Below are 20,368 nucleotides of genomic sequence, written 5' to 3' on the forward strand. Positions count from 1 at the left end.
CTCCTTTTCCTTTTTCTTTAATAACTATTGCTCCCGAACTCCGAATCGCATGAAACCAATTTTGTTTGGAAGATAACAACAAATGCTATCTTATAGAAAGTGAAAACCCAAGAATCTGTAGGAGGGGATTTTATCATGAATATAAAAGGTAGAACCTTATATCATGAATAACCGGTAAAATCACCCAACCTCGAAAACGCAATAGAAGATGCATGTGAACTTCGTTTTCGATGAACTTGGGCTTGTTGTAAAGCTAGCAACAAGCTCAAGAACCTCACACCGAGAAATACCAAGAAGCAATAAAAATATGCAAAGTATGCAAAGGATTGAGCTCCCTAAGACGATGTGGTCAAGTTACCCAACCGAAAGCCCCTCTTAATAGTGCGGCTATCTATCCTATAATCCGGTCTCCCATCAACCACCACGAGACCGGTAAAAGGAAAACCTATCAAGGTCATACCTTTGCCTTGCGCATCCCATCACTTGATCATTTGTCGCTTCGTGTATACTCACAAATGCTCCCCCATACACTATGATGGGAAAGCTTCATTGAAGCACATCTTCATATGTCCACTATCACCAAATGGACGGCAAGCTTCAAGCATGTGATCCACTCAAGATGCTCATCTTGAACTTGCCCAACTCAACCTTGTATCTTCTCATACTCACTTAAGATAGAGCATGGATAATATTGAGTTCCACATAAGAACTCCATCTTCATTTCTTCTTCTTGATCATATCACATATATATCTTCATACCGATGATCTTGATGCCAATACACAAGGTATATCTTTATCTTCATGGCATCCATACTTGAATCCAACACATGGAGAGCAAGTAGTACCTATGGAATATTCCTTCATATAAACTCAATGAAAACATTAGTCCATAGGGGTTGTCATTAATTACCAAAACCACACATAGGGGCAATGTACCCTTACAGTACCTCCGGGGTGAATGGAGTAAAGGGTGTCATGGGCTTGTTTCAGGATGACTTGCTTCAACTCTGAATCTGACGGCACACAAAGGCGTCCGTTGTACCATAGCACTCCTTCTTCATCAACAGTGAATCCCGGTGCTTTTCCTGCAGCTATTTGGCTCTTGATCCCGTCAATGCTTGCATTTCCCTTCTGGGCTTCCTTGATTTGACTAACCATGGTGGGTTGAAGTTCTATGCTTGCTAGAAATCCTTCACTCACTAATTCCATTCTAAACTGTTCAAACTCTTGAAACAGGCTAGGTTGCTCTTCTGCGATCATGGAGTTCAACTGGCACGGCAGTCTACTCAATGCATCCGCTACCACATTGGCCTTGCCGGGGTGGTAGTGAATTTCCATATCGTAATCCTTGATTAGATCTAACCATCTTCTCTGCCTCATGTTCAGCTCCTTCTGAGTTAAGATATACTTCAAGCTCTTGTGGTCTGAATAGATCTCGCATCGATTACCCATGAGGTAATGACGCCACACTTTCAGTGCTAAAACCACGGCTGCTAGCTCTAAGTCATGGGTTGGATAGTTCTGCTCATGCTGCTTCAGTTGCCTTGACAGGTAGGATATCACTTTTCCTTCTTGCATCAACACACATCCAAGGCCAATCTTGGAGGCATCACAATACACATCAAATGGCTTGGTGATGTCCGGCATGATCAATATTGGGGCTGAAGTCAGTCTGCTCTTGAGCTATTGGAAACTCTCTTCACACATGTCCGTCCATTCGAACTTCTTGTCCTTCTTCAACAATTGAGTCATCGGTCTGGCTATGCTTGAGAATCCTTCAACGAATCGGCGGTAATATCCCGCCAATCCGAGAAATGCACGGACCTCAGTCTGGGTGGTTGGGGCTTTCCATGCTTCAACAGTCTTAATCTTCGAGGGTTCAACGACAATTCCTCCTGCGGACAAGATGTGTCCCAGGAATCCTACTTCCTTCAACCAGAACTCGCATTTGCTGAACTTAGCGTACAATTGATGCTCCCGAAGGGTATCTAAGACCACTTCCAAGTGTTGCTCATGCTCTTCTTCAGATTTGGAATAGATAAGGATGTCGTCGATGAAAACAACGACAAACTTATCCAGGAAGTTCATGAAGACCTTATTCATGAGATTCATGAAATAAGCGGGGCGTTGGTCAATCCAAATGACATGACATTGTACTCATACAATCCATATCTGGTGGTGAAAGCAGTTTTGGGGATATCGGTGGCACGAATCTTCAGTTGATGGTAACCCGTTCGCAGATCAATCTTCGAGAACACTTTGGCACCGGTCAGTTGGTCAAACAGATCTTCTATCTTCGGCAAGGGATATTTGTTCTTGATGGTGACATCGTTAAGTTTACGATAATCCGTACATAAACGATTTGCACCATACTTCTTGTCCACAAACAAAACTGGTGATCTCCAAGGCGATGCACTTGGTCTAATCAGACCCTTGAATAGCATATCATCCAGTTGCTTCTTCAGTTCCACTAACTCGCCGGGTTCATACTATAGGCTCTCCGGGCTATAGGTCCGGTTCCGGGATTAACTCAATGATAAACTCGATATCCCGATCCGGGGGCATACCGGGTAGATCATCGGGAAACACATCGGGGTATCGACAAACGACCCGATCCGATCCAAGGTGGGTTTAGCTAGACTCGGTTGCGGGTAAACTTTACAGGCGGTCTTTCGGATATGTGCTCGACTAATATTCCGGTGCTACTAGTCATGGTGATGGCCTTCTTGGCACAATCAATCAACCCATGATGTTTCAACATCCGATCCATACCCGAGTACTACTTCCAAACCTTTTGTTCCCTGAACAATCAAATTTGCATAAAATTCTATTTCATGAATTCCGATAGGAACATCTTTGCAAATTTTTCTAGCTTTAGTGGTTGATCTAGGTATTTGAACTATCATGACATGCTTCAAACCGATAGGTTGAATCTTACTAGTGCATGCAAAATCTTCGAGTAACAAACGAATGCGATGCTCCGGAATCAAACAAAGCACTCTTGCAGGTATTGAGTTAACGAGAGAACATACCCGGGACGACATCCGGGGCTTCCGAGCTTCTTCCGCACTCATGTGAAAGAGGCGGCCGCTACGGTTGTTCGGGTTGTTGGGGGTGAACTTCTTGTTGTTGGCGACACGGCGTTCGCTGGCGAGCAGGGCCGCAGGTGTTGGCGGCAGCCTTGGCGAGTCGCTTGGGGCACTCGTTGGAGTAGTGCCCCACCACTCCGCACTCGTAACAAGTGATGGTGGACTTGTCCTTGGGGGTGATGGGAACAGCGTTGCTCCCAGTCCTCGGAGCGATGCTTGGAGGTGTTGTTGTTGTGGTTGGGGGCTCGAGGTGGAGCGCGGTTGAAGTTGTTGTTGTTGTTGTAGTTGTCTGTTGTTGTGGTGGCCTCATGGCCTCGGGGTTTCCTCCACTCCGGTTCGATAACCCGGACGTGAATTCCGCATCGGGGGCTTGTTGTTTCTTGGGGCAAACCCTCCACTTGAGCTGGGGCGATACTTGTGGGTGTTGCTGGGCCCACTCGATTCATCATGCGGCGCTTGCGGTTTTCATTGGCCTGATGGATCTTTCCCTCCATCTGGATGGCGGAGTCAACGAGGGCTTCCAGATCAGCAAAGGGGATGTTGATCAGCACCGTCTGCATCTCATCATGCAGTCCATTCAGGAACCTTTCCTTCCTCTTCTCGTTGGTGTCGGTCTCATCCGGGCGTACCTTGACGAGTGAGGAATGCGTCGCGGTATTCTACCACGGTTAGACGGCCTTGCTTCGGTTCGCGGAACTCATCCCGCATCTTCTTGATGAGACCCGGTGGCACATGATACTTGCTAAACTTGAGCTTGAAATCTGCCCAAGTCATCATTTGCCCCGCATTCAATGCGCGAGCACTTGTCCACCAGGCACGTGCAGGTCCTGCCAGATAGTGGGTGGCGAATAGTACTTTGTCATTCTCCTCCACTCCAGCCACTTCAAGATTGTTCTCCATAGTCTGGAGCCAATCGTCGGCATCAAGGGGTTCCTCCGTCTTGCTAAACACCGGTGGGTTGGTGTTCTGGAAGTTCTTCAGCTTCGACCCTGGGTGGTCATGGTTTCCGTGGCCCTGATTGTTCTGTGCAAGCTGTTGAAGTACAGCTAGGTTGGCTTGCCGTTCAGCTCTCTCAACTTCTCTATCGGCCAACATCTGTTGCAACATCTGCATCATCGCTTCCTGAGTCATGTTGCGAGTTGGAGGTGCCATCTGAACAGGGATATGGATAATGAGACGAGAGGGAAATTTCTATGGCTCATTTTGGGATAAATTCACACAATTTAAACTTGATTCATAAAATAATAATAATATTACACACACGAACATAGTCATGAAGGTAGCAAATATTACAAGCCAACAATCCGGAGGGTTTGAAGAACCCTTTCAACAATCTACGATACATGGGGCGGGTACAAAGGACCGATACATATCACGAGACGCAAGTGCTCAGACGGAACTCCTATCCATCGATGCGGAGCGGGAAGGTGGTGTCCATCCCGGCAGGCAGGTGCTGGTGGAAGTCCAGATCTCCCTCATCTTCCTCCTCGTAGTCATTGTCGTTGCTCACGTAGGAGTAGCCATCCCCTTGGATGTCTTCTCCCTCGCCTTCTCCTTCCAGAGCTTGGAGTTGCTCCGCCTGAGTGGCGACGGTCTCCTTCAGGACGGCGATCTTGGCCTTGAGGCGGTTGATGGTGTACTCCTTCTTTGAGACCAGCTGGCGGAGAGTCCTACGCTCCTTGGCGATGACCTTGATGGTCTCCGCCTGCTGATTCAGCTGGAGGTGGGTGCTGTTGGCGAAAGCGCGGGAGTTGTCCAGCTCGAGCACGGGTCTCGAACAACATGAAGTCGAGATGATCCACGTGGTGCCTCAGCCACGGGGTGGAACGGCGAGCTGATGGGCAGCCCAAGGGAGGAGTGCCTTGCAAAGTGTGCAAAGCGTTCCCCTTCGATGGCCACCGAGTTTTGCCCGCACGGACGAGCGAGACCCTCCCGTAGAGCGCGGGCGAGTCCATCCACCCGGTTGTTCTCTCGGAGAGAGAACTGAATCCGGCGGAACATGGGTGACTCCGGCTTTCGGGGAGGTTGGCCATGATGATCCATTGGAGTTGGCCCCCGGTCTGGTCAGCGATCTGGCCCCCGTAGAACACGGGAGGCGAGCGTCCGAGGAACTCTGAGAGGGCAAACAGATCCCTCTCAAAGATCAGATCCCCACCATTCGCCAGGTCGTACACCTGGGTCTGGATGAAGGGCTCCATAGGGATGATCAGTTCCATCTGTAGAGGGATTGATGAGCAAGTTAGAGAAGTGCAAGTGTTCAAAAAATTTAAGTAACTTTTAAATAAGAACATGAATTGGCTAGTTTGAAAAGATCTCAAAGGTAAGGGTATGATTGTATTTTTCATAACTATTCAATTATATTTAAAACTAAATTTATCAAACGTCCATTCTAACTAGGGTCTCCTAAGGTCAAACAATGGCTCTGATACCAACTTGTCAACACCCAGATTTTTAAATCCGGATGCCATATTACATCATACATCGCAATCCCAGGAAGATTGTTTTTGCGAGACATAATAGTAAGTAGTTCAGAGTCATCATTTATTACAACATATAATGGTCTTACAACAAGGGATCACATGATCCAATATTACACAAATAGATTGTTCAACATCACAGATAAGTAGCGGAAGCGTAGTAGTAGTGGACTATCTATTCCACAGGAAACGCTTGACGTTAGAAGACGATCCTAGTTATCATAGACGTCCCGTTGTCCGTCATCCCGATACTCGTTGCTCCTCTTCAAAGTCCGGCATTGGAATAGCCAGGGCAAAGCCATGAGTACTTTAAAGTACTCGCAAACTAATACTAAGGTAAAACATATTAAGTGTAGTAAGGGGTACTAAGCTCTAGGTTTATTTGCATAAAGCCAAGTTTTAATTTGATAAACATTTAGTAAAGACCCACCATTTGCTAGACTAACTCAAGTGGGAACATTAGTGTCATTCCCACAATTCATTGGTGATCCAAGTCAAGATCACCTTTCAATTTCATCATCTTTTGGTAAGATCAAAATTTCGATAACGGAAATAGTATGGCCTTTCCAACCGTCCATAACCGCGGACACGGCTATTCGAATAGGTTTAACACTCGCAGAGGTTGTACTCTTGTGCCACAACTTTTGATTACATCCGTCGAGGATAACCCCGAATCATCGTAAATCAGTACGCGGATCATCAACCTTAACCTTTCACTTATATGTCCTAGTATAGGCACCTCTCCCCATGAGCTTGGCCTCCCGGTGAAAACCAACTGTTAACCCGGGAACTGCACAGGGCTTGGGTCGTACAGTCACCTCATGTTCACATCCTTTCTCATATAGGGAGGCAGCCTCGGCGTAACCCCTATGATGCTTGTTTAGAGGGAACCCATACTAAAATACACAAGTTTCTAGTTAAGCCCTACGCATAATCAGGTATTGTGGGGGTACTTGTATAATTGGAAGGGTATCGCATTTTCAAACCCATATCAGTTTTATATCAAAAATCACCATCTTCTCTTGGTCACATTCACCTTCAAAATCATTCAATGGAATGAATCATCATTCCAAGGTTTCAGATTCCTTTCAAGGTTTCAAATTCATTTCAAAGTTTCAAACTCATTTCAAAGTCACATGTTCCCATCTAGAGTAGTCAAATTTTATTTGATTAGCACTAGCAACTATTTCATGAGGGGTGCTATCTAGCTTTGAGTGTTTCTAAGCTAACCTTTAATCTTGTGCTACTCTATACCAAGGGAATCATAAATCAAAAAGTACTTTGAAGTAAATAAGCAAAATACTTGCAAGGTAAAAACATGGGATAGGTAAATACATAAAATTAAAGGGGTGATGGTGCCTTGCTCTTGTAGAGCTTTGCATCATGGTGGTTAGCAAGAGTATTAGCTTTCCTTGAGCAGCGTAGTTATTGAAGTTCTCCTCTTCTTCTTGTGAGTAGGCTTCCTCCTCTTGATATTCCTCGTTACTAGCGTCTATATACGAATACGAGGTATAAATACTAAACCAAGCTCACATACTAAACTAAAAACACTCAAAAGAGTTCACACACTAATCCTATAATCAATCAAACATGGCATGGTGGATTACTTGATTGATTCTGACTTAAGAGATAAATAATTTCCTCTCATTATTCTTATTTCTTTAATTTGGTATTTAGATCTTTAGAGAAATTAATTTCTTCTCATTACATCCATTAAGATTTAATCTCTTCATATAATAATCAGGTATGAAATACAGGTTGACCAAAGTCAACATTCCATATCTATTATATGTGAGTATAATTTAATTGAGGTGCTACACTTCACATAGTTTAGTACTATCATGTAAATAAATTAAAATCTCTAAGTAATAATTATCAGAGGTTCATTAGCCTAAGTCATTCCCCCTGGTTGTATTACTTAGGATCAAGATTTAAATGAGAGAGTAGCTCTCATATCATTTGTTGAGTTTGAATTCCAAAATTTAATGCACTAGTAATGGCTACATAGCCACTATTTTGATCTAGTCCATGATCATACAAATAACATGTCTATATTATTGCATAATCAATTAGAGGACATCATTTGTGATTTATGAGAGTTGGAATCAACTCAAAATCAAATTTGGTTGAATTTTAAATTAAGTTTCAAGTTGCAAAAGTCCCTGACTTGTTATTTTTAGCATTTAAATTTTACTATGAATTTGGAGATGGTACCAGTGGCATTTGATAGATAATTTCATGGGCTTTCCAACAGTATAAAGTCTGCTAAATTTGGTTTGGTAGATTTCAAACTATTCAAATTTGAAATTGGCATCAGTAAGCATTTGCAATTAATCGAATTAAACGACATTTGAACTAACTGGGCCGCGCGGGAAAAGCCTACGGGCCCAAAATTTAAACGAAGCGTTACGGCCCAGCAACGCGCCGTGCGAGTGGGCCGCCTGACGAGGTGGGGGCCACCCGTCAGCGACTAATTAAACGCCGAAGCGGTACACGCGCTGAGAGGCGTTGGATTAGAACAGAGATCAACGGCGGGTGAGCGTCGTCGTCTCCGACGAGCGACGGGCGTACTGGCGGCGGACCTAGGGGGTCGGAGGGGGTACCAGGCCGTCGGAGGGGAAGGGCAAACTGCTCGGTGAAGTGGAAGTAGATGGGGAAGCGTATGGTGCAGCGGCGGAGCTTGGCGAGGCTCCAGTTGATGCAGAGCTTCCGCGGGCTCCGGCGGCTTCGAGCTCGCGATTCGAGCAGCTCCGGCGGTGAGAGGTGAAATTGGTTGGGGGAGATTGCTCAGTGAGGAGAGGGGAGTGAGTTGTGTGAAGAGAGGAGGAGCCGATCGTCTCTATTTATAGCGTGCGGGAGGTGGCCGAGTGTGCTGTGGAGGAGCGGCCATGGCGTGGCTCTTGTGGCGATCCAAAGGGCAAGTGAAGGACGGCATCGTGTAGGCGTTGTCCTGGCGATGCTCTAGGTGCAGCGGGCGCAGCGAGAGGACGACGGGATCGCTCGGGAGCGTGCGGTGATCATCACGGTACCCGCGGTACTTCGCTGGCGAGGACGACGGTGACGAGGCATCCGCAGTCGCTCGAGTGTGGCTAGGTGGTAGAGGGCATGGAGTAGATGCTCGACGCAGTGGTAGGGATGCAGGGGGAGGACGACGTCGCTCGAGTGCGCGACGTACTGGCGCGGCCAGAGCGCGGTGAGCGCGCGTGCTGGCACGTCCTGGCACGCTTTGGGCACGGCTTGCCTGGCCAATGCCGTGGCTTGGCGTCGTTGGGGCGTGTACCGTCGGTGTCCTTGAGTGGCATAGATGCTCCAGGACAAGGAGATGCGTCGAGATGGTGGCCAGAGAGGGTTTGGCCAAAGGTGGCCGGGTGTGCATGACATGGCATAGTTTAGGGTTCTTCTCCACTTTAAACGATGAGGCAAGTACATGGTGTGATGCAGGGAGGCTCAGAGAGCAACAATGATCAAGATTTGAAAGTGGTTTAGGCAAGAAACCACTGGACAAAGGGCTGTGTTGAAATTCAGAAACTATGCCTGCCAAGTGTTCGATCATATGGCCGCAAGAAACTTTTGTTTGAAATTTGAAATTATTTTTGGTGGAACTCAAACGTATTAATTATAGGTTGGTTTGGTGGTGGTTGGGGTCATTTTGGAGTTGATTTGCAAAATGGCAAAAGTGAGATGATCTTCTCTTTGTTTCAACATCACTACTTGTCACAATTATACTGGTCAACCTAGTCAACTCTGGCAATGGTGGTCAACATGAAAGTTACTCACCTTGACATGGTCTTTGATGACATGGCTTTGGTTGACCACGTTTAGTTTAGGAATAAAGAAAACCAGAGGGGTAAAGTAGTGAAGAAAATATTTTGGTGACATATGACCATTATCATATGTGTGAAGATTTTGAGATTTCCTTTAGTTTGATTCTTGTTTTCAAAGATGCAATTGTGTTAGTTTACCATATTTAAGTATTATACAAACAAGAGAGCAAGCAATTATGGCCTAGGGTGAAGATTTATAATTTGGCATAATGTGTATGTAATGGAGAAATAGATTTTTCTCATTTTCTTCTTTTCTTCTCAACTTAGGGTTTGATGATCTTGGTTTAGGGTTTAATAGCAATTGATCATCATACTAACACTCATCATGGTAATTGCACAAAAGAAATTCACTCAAATGCATGAAACTATATGTGGCACTATATGCATATAAAAAGTTTTTGTTTGTTGCAAGTTTTGAGTAAATGAACTCTCACTTGATTTTATTATTGTTGAAACTTGAGATGTTACACCGTGCTTGGACCGGCGAGGAGGACTCCCTGCACGCTGCCTCCCTCCACTTCGACACTGATGGCATGTACGGCCCACCCGCGCGTGAGCACCCACGCCTCAGCGACATTGACGAGGGCTCCCTCCTTGGTTCTCCCCCGCCCTCTCCGCCGGACCAGCAAGCCCCGGCTGCTCCGGTCCTGGACCTTTGGGCTAGGATCATCGCGCGGCGCCAGGCCAACCGCGCAAGCGCTGCCACCCTGGACGGCGTTGACGGCCTCCCCGCGGACACCTCCTGCCCGCTGCCACGGGAGAAGGCCTCGCCCTGTGAGGTCTGGGATCGCCTGCTGGCGAAAAGGCTGTCTGATCAGTTCCCTGACGCAGGCCTTAGCGCTGACCAGGTTTGTGTTGCTGCTCCTTCCCTGGCCTCCCTTCCCTCCATCTGTTCACGCCCTAACCAACCCCTCCTCTGCTTACAGTGGTACGACACGCTCGGAGTCCCTGCTGCCACCGCGGTTGATGCCTCTGTCGAGCAGCCTGCCGTGGTCGCGGATCTGGTGCTTCAGCCTCCAGGCATGGCTTTGGAGGCCTCTGAGGCTGCCGCTGTCTACATGGGCGCGGAAGCGGCGGCGATGGACCTCCCCCACGAGGACTCCATTCGCAAACAGCGTGTCCGCAGCAAACGGGCCGCGGATTCTGCGTTCAAAGCTCGCCGCAGCGCGCGGCTAGCTGCTAAGGAGGCGCCAACCTTCACGTCCATGCTTACCAAGGCTAAAGCCGCCAAGGCCTCCAAGTTTGACCTGACCGGAGGATCTCCCCGCTTCAGAGCCGCCGCCGAGGCTGCTGGTTTCGGTGGTTGCTCTAACCCTGGGCCTATCCCTACCCCCCGTCTTCGGGAGCTCGCTTCGGTCTGCGGTGTCAACCCTGACGCTGTTGACGACGGCTTCGAGGTGCTGCCCCTGTCCGCATGATCGGACAGCCCTTCGTCGACGCCCTTCCGCCCCCGTCACCATTCGTTGTGGTGGCGGGTGCTGCTCTGCCGGCGTTCTTCGAGTCTGTAGTCAGGCTCCCCTGCTGCAGCCAAAGACCCAGCGACGTGTGCTGCGGCTTTGGCTCGTGCCTCTTTTTTTCTGTCAGTTCTCTCCCTTGTAATCCCCTCTCTGGCCTTAAGCCAAAGTCCTTGCAGCAGCGGCTTTTTTGCTTTGTTGCCATGGTGTTCACGATTGTTCTCAAATGAATGGCGGTATTTCGTTTTGTGTCGCTTCCTGGAACGTGCGTGGCCTTGGTGAGCCCACCAAATGCGACGTTGTGCGGGCCGATATTTCCCTGTCCAAGCCCAGCATCGTTGGGCTGCAAGAAACTAAGCTCGAGCAGCCCTCCTCGTTTAAATGTGCCTCCTTCCTCCCTTCTCACCTGCGCTCCTTCGAGAGTGTTGGGTCCCTCGGAACCTCCGGTGGCTTAGTTACGGCTTGGGACGATAATCTTTTCTCCCTGGTGCGCTCTATCCCAACTCGGCATACCCTCTCCGTCGACCTCTCCCTTACCTGTGATGGGAGCTCGTTTCGCTACTCCAACATTTACGCTCCCTGTGTGCATGCTGACAAACCGCGGTTTCTTGAAGACCTTGCTCTCCATGAACCCGGCGACAATGTCCCCTGGTTGGTTGCAGGAGATTTCAACCTCACCCGCGACCCCGCTGATCGTAACAATGCGAACTTCTCTGCTCCTGAAGCAGACCTGTTCAACGAGACTATCAACACCCTTGGGCTTATTGAGCTCCCCCTCCGGGACCGACGTTTCACTTGGTCTAACGGGCGCGCCTCCCCCACTCTCATTCGCCTGGACAGGGTGTTCATCAACCATGCCTGGAACGACCGTTTTCCCGCGTCCTCCCTGGCCTCGATCTCCAGGGACACCTCCGACAATGTCCCCCTGCTTGCCAGCATCTCGACTCGTATCCCAAAAGGGGGGTATTTCAGGTATGAACCTGCCTGGGCCCTCCACGAGCGTTTCTGGCTCTCTATCTCTGCGGCGTGGGGGAGCACCTTCCGTACTGATCCCACTGCCAGAGTTGTTGCCCGCCTCCGCCTTTGTCGCTCTTCCTGTAAAAAATGGCGGAAGCGCTCCTCTCCCTGCGCCCTTCTAGATAATGATCGTCGCCTCCTCATTAACCTCTTGGACCTGCTGGAGGAGGGGCGCCCCCTCTCTCCACCGGAACGCCGCCTGCGGTCCCTAACCATGGACGCCCTGCACCTCTTCATCAAAGAAAAAGCCGCTTACTGGAAAACCAGAGCAAAGGTCCGTTACGCGCTGGAGGGGGACGAAAATTCAAAGTTCTTCCACGCCTCCGCCACTTGCCGTATGCGTCGTAACTCGATTCCCCTGCTGACGGTGGACGGGGTTGACCTGACTGAGCATGCCGACAAAGCCGCTGCCCTCAAGGCCTTTTACTCCGGTCTCCTGGGCTCGGTTACCCCCCCTGATTGGCGTTTCGACCTCAACGCCCTTTAACCCGGTGATCCCCCCCTTCGTGATGGGCTTAGTGCCCCCTTCACGCCAGAGGAGATTAAAGGTGCCTTCCTTGCCATGAACAAACTTTCCAGCCCTGGGCCTGACGGCTTCGGGCCCGCTTTCTTCTCAACCTTTTGGTCCACAGTGGCTCCAGACGTTGAAGAGCTCTTCTCCTCCTTCTACGACGGCACCATTGACCTCGCTCGCATTAACCGCGCCTTCCTCGTCCTCCTCCCTAAGGTGGATGCCGCCGCACACCCCTCCCAGTTCCGTCCCATCTCGCTCCAAAACTGCGTCATGAAGGCGATCACATAAGTCCTCACCACTAGGCTCCAGGCTGCTATCCAAACTCTGGTAGACGCGGACCAGACAGGTTTCCTTTCTGGTCGTAGGATCTCGGAGAACATAGTCTATGCGGCTGACCTCCTCCGCTGCTGCCATTCGCGTAAGGCGCCTACCATTGTCTTCAAGATTGATTTCCGGAAGGCCTTCGACTCGGTTAACTGGGAGAGTCTCCTTTCTATCCTTGCGGCCCGTGGTTTCAACGACAGATGGCGTGGCTGGATGGACAACATCCTGCGCTCTGGTCTCATGGCCATCCTCCTAAACGGAGTTCCGGGAGACTGGATTCGCTGCAAAAACGGACTCCGTCAAGGAGATCCCCTCTCCCCATATTTGTTTATCCTCGTGGCAGATGTTCTCCAGCGTCTGATTCGCCAGGCCTGGGCAAGAGGGCTCCTGTCCCACCCCCTTGCCGCGGATACCCCCTGCCCCGTCTTGCAGTACGCTGACGATACTCTTATTCTCTGCAAAGCCACCCCCGGCGCTGCCTCTTGCCTCCGACAAGTGCTTGAGGATTTTGCGGCCGCTACGGGCTTGGCAATCAATTTCCACAAATCCTGCTTTATTCCAATGCATGTCCCCACCGACGAGGCCGCCAACATGGCGGCCACCCTTGGGTGTCCCATCTCCACCTTTCCCCAGCCTTACCTTGGGCTCCCCCTTTCTCCGACCAAACTCCCAAGCTCGGCCTTTGGTCCCCTTCTCCTTTCCTTCGACAGTCGTCTCTCAGGGTGGCGTGCCCAGTTGTTGTCCTCCGGGGGGAGGCTCGTCTTGTGTAATGCAGTTCTGAATAACCTTGCGACTTATTTTATGTGCTCGTACTTGCTTCCGCGTGGTGTTATTGACAGCATAGATAAGAGACGCCGTGCGTTTTTCTGGACCGGGAAGGATACTTGCTCTGGTGCTCGTTGCCTAACCGCTTGGGATAAGGTTGTTTTGTCTAAGCAGGAGGGCGGCTTCGGCGTCAAGGATCTCCACCGGCAGAACAGGTGCTTGCTACTTAATTTTGTCCATCACCTACACCTTCCTACTATGTTACCCTGGAAATCTTGGTTCTTTGCTCACACAGGTAGAGACTTGGGGGAAATCTCGGCGGCCCCCTCGTTCCTCGAGAAGATTGTCCGGGAATGTCTGCCCCTGTACCGCGCTATCACCCGTGCCGTGGTACGGGATGGCCGGTCCACGTCCTTCTGGTTGGACAAATGGCTGCCGGGCAGTCCCCTCGCCGAGCGCTTCCCCGCCCTCTTCTCCCACTGTACCCGCCAGCACGCCTCGGTGGCTACCGTGGTGACCTTGGGGCTGGACCTGCAGCCGCGGCTCACCGGAGCGGCTGAGGCCGAGCTCGTTCTGACGCGCCGGATCATCGACGACATTCACCTCACGCCCCTCCCCGACGACCGCTTCATCGACTCCGCCTCGGGGCCTGCTTTCAGCTCGCGGGAGGCATATCGGATGCTCTCCCCCCAGGGTCCTAGGGATGAGTCTGCCTGCATCACCTGGGACCTGCGGCTCCCCTCCAAGCTGAAGATCTTCGCATACCTCCTCGACATTGATCGGCTGAGTACACGCGCGAACCTCCCCTCCATGTTTTAAGCAAATTATTGGATTGCTGATAGGGCAAAAATTTATGGAAACGAATCAATTGTGAATCAAAGTTTGTCTGTGGCTTAGTAGGATTGTAGGAAGATGATAACTTCAGATATCTGATGATTAAATATTTGTAGAAAGAAACGAATCCATTGAAATTCAAGTTTTGTTTGTGACTTAGTCGGAAGATGACAATTTAGCTTTAGATATTGGATGGCTAAACTTTATACGGAGAATTGGCCACATTTTAAGCAAATAACTGAATATCATCGATAGGGCAAACATTTGTGGAAAGCGAATTCATTGAAAATCAAGGTTTGTTTGTGGCTTAGTCGAAAGAAAAAAAAAAATCTACAAGACAAAATTACAAACCCACATGTCAACTTCTCAAGCACCGCATGAGAGGACAACCTTTTTTCTGGACGACGCCTCCAGATAACCGAAAAAAACAAACCCAGTAGCAGCTCAGCTGCAGCAGTGGCCATGGACGACAGGCCTCAGCCGCCGGCGGCGACGCCGACGCCGGCGCCGCAGTCCCTGTTCGTCACCTCCATGTCCGCCCCGGGCTCGCCCTACTCCGCGCTCCACCCGCTCCTCCTCCCGTCCCCGAACCCGCACCTCCTCCTCAAGCCCAAGACGTTGACCCTCTCGCTCTCCTCCTCCTCACTCGCCTCCTCCTCCCCGCCTGCCCCCGCCTCCGACGCCTGGGAGCTCGTCCACCCAACCGTAACCGTTGCCGCCGCTTCCCCCGTCGACGGCGGCCTCGACGACTGCGCCATCTTCCCCCCGCGCCTCCACGAGGGCCTGGGCCTTGAGGAGGAGGCGGAGGAGGCGGCCGCCAAGGAAGAGAAGGATGCGGAGGAGACTGATGATGAGGAGGAGGACGAGTGGCTGTGGGGGTGGGGGAGGTGCCGCGCGGCGGCGAGGCGCGCGTGGGCGGCCGGTGCCGGATCCGTGCTCGTCCACGGGGACTGCGGATGTCCCGCGGTGAGGCCTGCCGTGTGGTCCGCCGCCGCGGCCGCCGTTGTGGTTGGGGCGCTGCTGTACGTGCGCCGCCGGGACAGGAGGGAGAGGGATCTCCTCGTCCTGCTCTCGCAGGAGAAGGATAAGGTTTGTGGATCTTTACAGCCTTTGGTCATGATGTGTATGCAATCTGTGTGTGTTTGGCAGATTTAGAACTGGTCAATGCATCTTTTTTTCCAAGAACTAGGACACGTGCTGTATCAATGTAGTTTTCAAGTTGAAGCGATTTGATCTATGGGGAAGTTGAGTAGATTGAACCCAAGAGATTTTGTTGGTAATTGTCAACATTAGTAACTGGTGGTATGCTTCAATGTAGTTTTGAGGCAATTCAATTTCTGGGGAAGTTGAATTGATTGAGCACAAGAGATTTCTTTGGTAATTGGCATCATTGGTAACTGATATGGTTTGATGACATCCCTCCAAACTGTAAGAGCCACTCAATCTACTGCGCCTTCCTTGATCCCTATCGCTTTGTCGTTCGGGGCAGGGATTGGCTACGCGCTCGCTACCCACTGTTCGTGGCCGCTCTAACTAGTTTGTGAATCATTGATGTACATGATAGATTGCAGTGATGTGTTGGGTCAAGCTAAAGGTGGATGTTTGGGAAGCCAGCAGTGATTTTTTATATTTGTTCTTACAATGGTTGATATTAGGGAAAACCCAGAGATGAACATATATTATCTTGTATTCACTCCATTCAATGTTGGTATACAAATAGATAATGTATTTTTGGACATTTGCTGTGTTACTTAGTTGATATCCACACCCTCTTAGTCCACCAACTAGTAGAACCAAAAGCCCGATCTGATGAAGAAGGTTAAGCAACGTATTCTTCAACACCCCATCTTACGTGTGGCTCGATAAGGCCTAAACGTGGACATTAGAGGGCAAGAAAAAAAAATCTAAACTGCGAAAGCGACTTGAACCCAAACCTCAGCTCTGGTACCATATTAAGTTTCGTGCACCAACTGATACCATAGTAAGTTTCATGCACCAACCGATAGAATCAAAGTCTGAACTGATGGAGAAGGTTGGGCAATCGGCATGGACTTCAACAGGGTTAAGGGAAGCGAATGCGCTATGGTGTCGAATACTTCTTCTTGTACTGAGTATATAGTGTTTTGCCGTGTTTCACAAGTTCCAAATAAATTGCACTTTCCATAGTAGCCTATACTTTATCTTGTTAATTAGTGTGTACCTTTGTCATGTGCCCTTCAGTTGAAACTTATTCAAGAGTTTTTCCTTTGTTCACAAGCTTTGCTTCTAAAACTTTGGAAGCTGGACATTCCTTTATTTCCTATGATGACCCACAACATAATCTCTCCACAGATTAGTGCTTCAAGGTTTCATTATGTATTCTTATGCATTTCTGCATTTCCAAATATGAAAATCTACATTGGGTAACAAACTGCCAACAATTTTGTTGCCACTTGACTGTATCTTTCTCCATGTACTCTCATCTACTGTTGCTCTTTTAAAACCTTGTCAATAAGGTTTAAAAATGCATTTGGCACTCGGCAGATTACTGAGCATATGTTCCTTTTCTCGATTTGCTTCCCTCGTTACATTCTTTTTTTATTTATTGCAGAGGATAGCACAACTTCTACATCAAATTGCTCTGCTGAGTGATATCAGAACTGGGAGTGAAGCAATTAAAATATTGAGAAACTCTTAGGTGTTGCTTCACCGTGGAAGACGTTTGGTTGTAATACTGTATAGCACTTCGGTTAGGAAGATACAGAATGTTGTATCAGGAAGTACTCCAGGATTGTGTAGCCTAATTATAGCTTAGTTGCGTAATCTTCAATATATCTGATGTTTGTGTAATTCGAGAACTGCAACTCCTTGGGAGCAAACCTCAAGAAATCAGCTCTTGGTCCCAGTTTGTTCCTAAGATCTGTAAATAGATTGGTGGTCACATTGTCAGTCATAAATTTGTCAAAATTGCTATTCAAATTAACGCTGAAATCAGTTCAATATATGCAAATTTTATATTTTCAGTTCCGATCTTAATGGGTTTACCGTTTACTGAACCTTGAACCCTTTTGATTATCACCTTTGATCCCAGCTAGTACAGTTTATGCGTATCATATATATTTTTCTATGTGATCAGAAATGAACTTGTGCAGGGTAGTGGTACCTGAGTCACTCATGGGAAGTTGAGCCCACAGGTTTTCACGAACAGAACAGATTGAAATCGAAGGAGTGTCGCGGAAACTGATGATACTGGAGAAGAAGGAACTAACTATCTGTGTATGCTTTTGAATGTTGCCTTCAAATTTGAAAGTTTGAACGCCAAAAAGGTGTCTGCAGACGAAAATGGCAGTCCAAGTGGCGACACAATCCTGAAGTGAATAATCTCGGGCAACTCTCAAATGACACTTGATTGATTATGTAGTTATGTCGTAATCAAATTTTGGTGGTGTTGCGCTAGTAGATATCTCCACGGCTTGTGAATCCAGGCAGATTATGTGAATATGATAGTGTGTCTTGGCATAACCAAATTCCACTCTTGTAATTTAATGCAGTTACCCTTGCTGATGTAAAGCACAAATTCGCAATGATTTTTTTTTTTTTTTTTGCGAATGCAACTAATTCGCCATGATGGTTGCTTTACCAGGCAAGTGATGATGTATAAGCTCTGTTTGCTTTAACAATGTATTTCTACTGCATTGTTGTTGTTCATGCAATGAGCAGGCATGCAATTAGCTGTTCATAATCAAGAGCATGCAATTATTTATATAGAACCAAGCAAGCAAATGGCTTCCTTGGGGGATCAAATCACTGGGAGATATGCACTAATAGCAAGTTTTTCTTCCCTTTCCTTTGAAACGTAACACTTGGAACAGAAATCAATGTCTAACAAATATACATCAGTGAATAAACGACTAGTCTACGAACCAACTCATCGTTATCATCATTCAGAAAAGAGAGATAGTTTCAGCTCTTCCTATTCGCCTCCTTAACAGGCACTAACCAATGCTTTGTACAAACAAAATCGACGTAGTCAAGAGATCTGCAGAAATTCACTGGTAGCAGCGCAGCAATATTCACATGCAGCACAGAAGGAATCAAACAACAAGTGGAGCAAAACAACATGTCATCTTTTTACAGGCGATCTGGCAGTGGCATTCTACGGGACTGTTTCTGCAGCAGCGCGGCGATTACACAGGGACTCGTCTTCCTCTGAACCGAGTGAGCAGCTGTGAAATGCGAGTAGGAAACATCAGTAAGAACAATGGGGACAAAGAAGTTAGATTCAGTCATGTGGCACTGACCAATCTCCAAACAAATTAATGTTCAGACAAATTTGGCTTACACTACAATAAAATTAGCAGGCCAGTTGTAACAGTAAAGCTTTAAAGAAGAAAGAGATAATGTCTTACCGAAGTAACAATAGGGTGCTGGAAGATCCAACCAACGCTGGGGGTCTTTTGCAGGTATACAGCAGCAGTAGGCCAGAAGCCGCTGTGTAGAAATTCGGCAGCAATCAGATACAGTAGCCAAAAGTTTCACTAAAAACCAGCTTTCAGACAATACAGAATTTACAAACCTGAATAGCGCGACAAAGCCATACGACTCCACCATCATGCCCAAGACAGGCCAACCAATAAGGACCAGGAAGAGGCCGATCCCGAAAGCAATCGAACCCTGCACGTTCAGGTGAATCTTTTTAGCTCATAATTGAACTGCAACTGAACAGTTTGATAGATGACTGAGCTTGCATTGTTACATGTTACAGGACCTTGTGATTCTTAGGCTTGGTGAAGAACTGTACGGTTGAGTTCAGCCCAATGGTTAGTGTAACACCAGACACGAAGAGAATCTGACAACGACATGGTGATTAGAAAGGAGCAGGTTGCAGTGAAGTGTAACTGTGTAAGTAAACCATGAGGATGATTCTTACATTCCCCATTGCCAGGAACCCCTTGTCAAACAGCATGATGATCCCAAGAAACGAGAAGAGAACTCCAAATCCAGTCAAGCCCAGCCCAATCTCTGTTGGAACAGTTGGAGCAAAAGTTCAGAAGTGCAGGCGCATTGTGCAGGACAAGCAAGGACAGTGTCACCAAGTTAAATTACAGAGACATTTTAACCAAATTTAGCAAACTACTGTAGCTTAGTTCCACCACCTGCTCACCAATGAATCTACAGATCGAGCTATATCTAGTTGACAGTTTATTCACCAACGAATGATCAAATACTGATAAGTGCACAGGTTATTCTTATTGTGAACAGATGCCATGTTCTTAAGCCCAATTTGATCGTGTACCCCTAAATCGGCCAAACATCAGAATTAACACTGTCTTGTAGAGACGACAATGCAGAAGCATAGTTTGCCACGTTTAACAGTATCGCACAACGTTATGCTACTACATCGCGCTGATGCCTGATGGCAAATAAAAAACACTAAACGAATACATAGTCCTGACACAAAACGGCGCTGAATTTGGGCGAGATTCTACACACCAAACGAGAATACATGCTAGTAAAGCCATTAGAGATGAATGGATTAAGCAGTGGGGGATTCGTAGCTACCAAGTACGCGAACAATCGTTCCAGGACTCGATCATGGTGTCAGAACGAAAAATACATCTCAATCTATTGCGGATTTCGGCAGCAGAGTAGCAGACGGGGACAAGTCTCCGGCGAAGAATTCACATCAATGTATCACGCAGCACCGAATCGATCTCGCGCCGGACGAAATCATGAATTGCTCGAGGAAGATAAAGGGGGAGGGAGAGGGAGAGCGGGTGGTCGTACTCTTGCGGTCGCTCACGTCGAAGGAAACCATCGCTTCCGCCGTCCGCTACACCGGCACACGCAACGCGCAAGCAGGCAGCCAGCCACCGCCTGCAACAGGGACGAAAGGTTAAAGCAGTAGTCAGAACCATGGCCAGATCAAGGTGCCGCAGCGTCGAAGTCTCCGCGAACTATTACACCGAAACCCCAGTGGAAATCAAACTCGCAGCGGCAAGGAAATCGACCAAAATCTCTGCGGATCGAAACACCCCGCGAAACGCACACGAACTGGGTGAGATGAGATCGATCGATCGGAGGGCGCCCG

At 48.3% G+C, this 20,368-nt stretch overlaps 2 protein-coding genes across 2 annotated transcripts; one reads left to right on the forward strand and one right to left on the reverse strand.

Moving 5' to 3' along the window:
• The first annotated feature begins 14,737 nt into the window (after positions 1-14,737).
• Positions 14,738-17,256, forward strand: LOC124675724. Its single transcript, XM_047211800.1, has 2 exons — positions 14,738-15,387; positions 16,889-17,256. Exons 1-2 carry the CDS (start codon positions 14,761-14,763, stop codon positions 16,973-16,975), a joined length of 714 nt encoding a protein of 237 aa, XP_047067756.1. The 5' UTR covers positions 14,738-14,760; the 3' UTR covers positions 16,976-17,256.
• Positions 17,257-18,196: 940 nt separating this feature from the next.
• Positions 18,197-19,329, reverse strand: LOC124678496 (vesicle transport protein GOT1-like). Its single transcript, XM_047214372.1, has 5 exons — positions 19,208-19,329; positions 19,046-19,126; positions 18,854-18,951; positions 18,687-18,768; positions 18,197-18,503 (listed from the first exon to the last, which is right to left on the reverse strand). The coding sequence occupies exons 1-5, from the start codon at positions 19,241-19,243 to the stop codon at positions 18,465-18,467; spliced, it is 336 nt and encodes a 111-aa protein (XP_047070328.1). The 5' UTR covers positions 19,244-19,329; the 3' UTR covers positions 18,197-18,464.
• Between the last annotated feature and the right edge of the window lie 1,039 nt (positions 19,330-20,368).

This window comes from Lolium rigidum, chromosome 7 (genome assembly GCF_022539505.1).
Source record: "Lolium rigidum isolate FL_2022 chromosome 7, APGP_CSIRO_Lrig_0.1, whole genome shotgun sequence".
Taxonomy (NCBI): Eukaryota; Viridiplantae; Streptophyta; class Magnoliopsida; order Poales; family Poaceae; genus Lolium; species Lolium rigidum.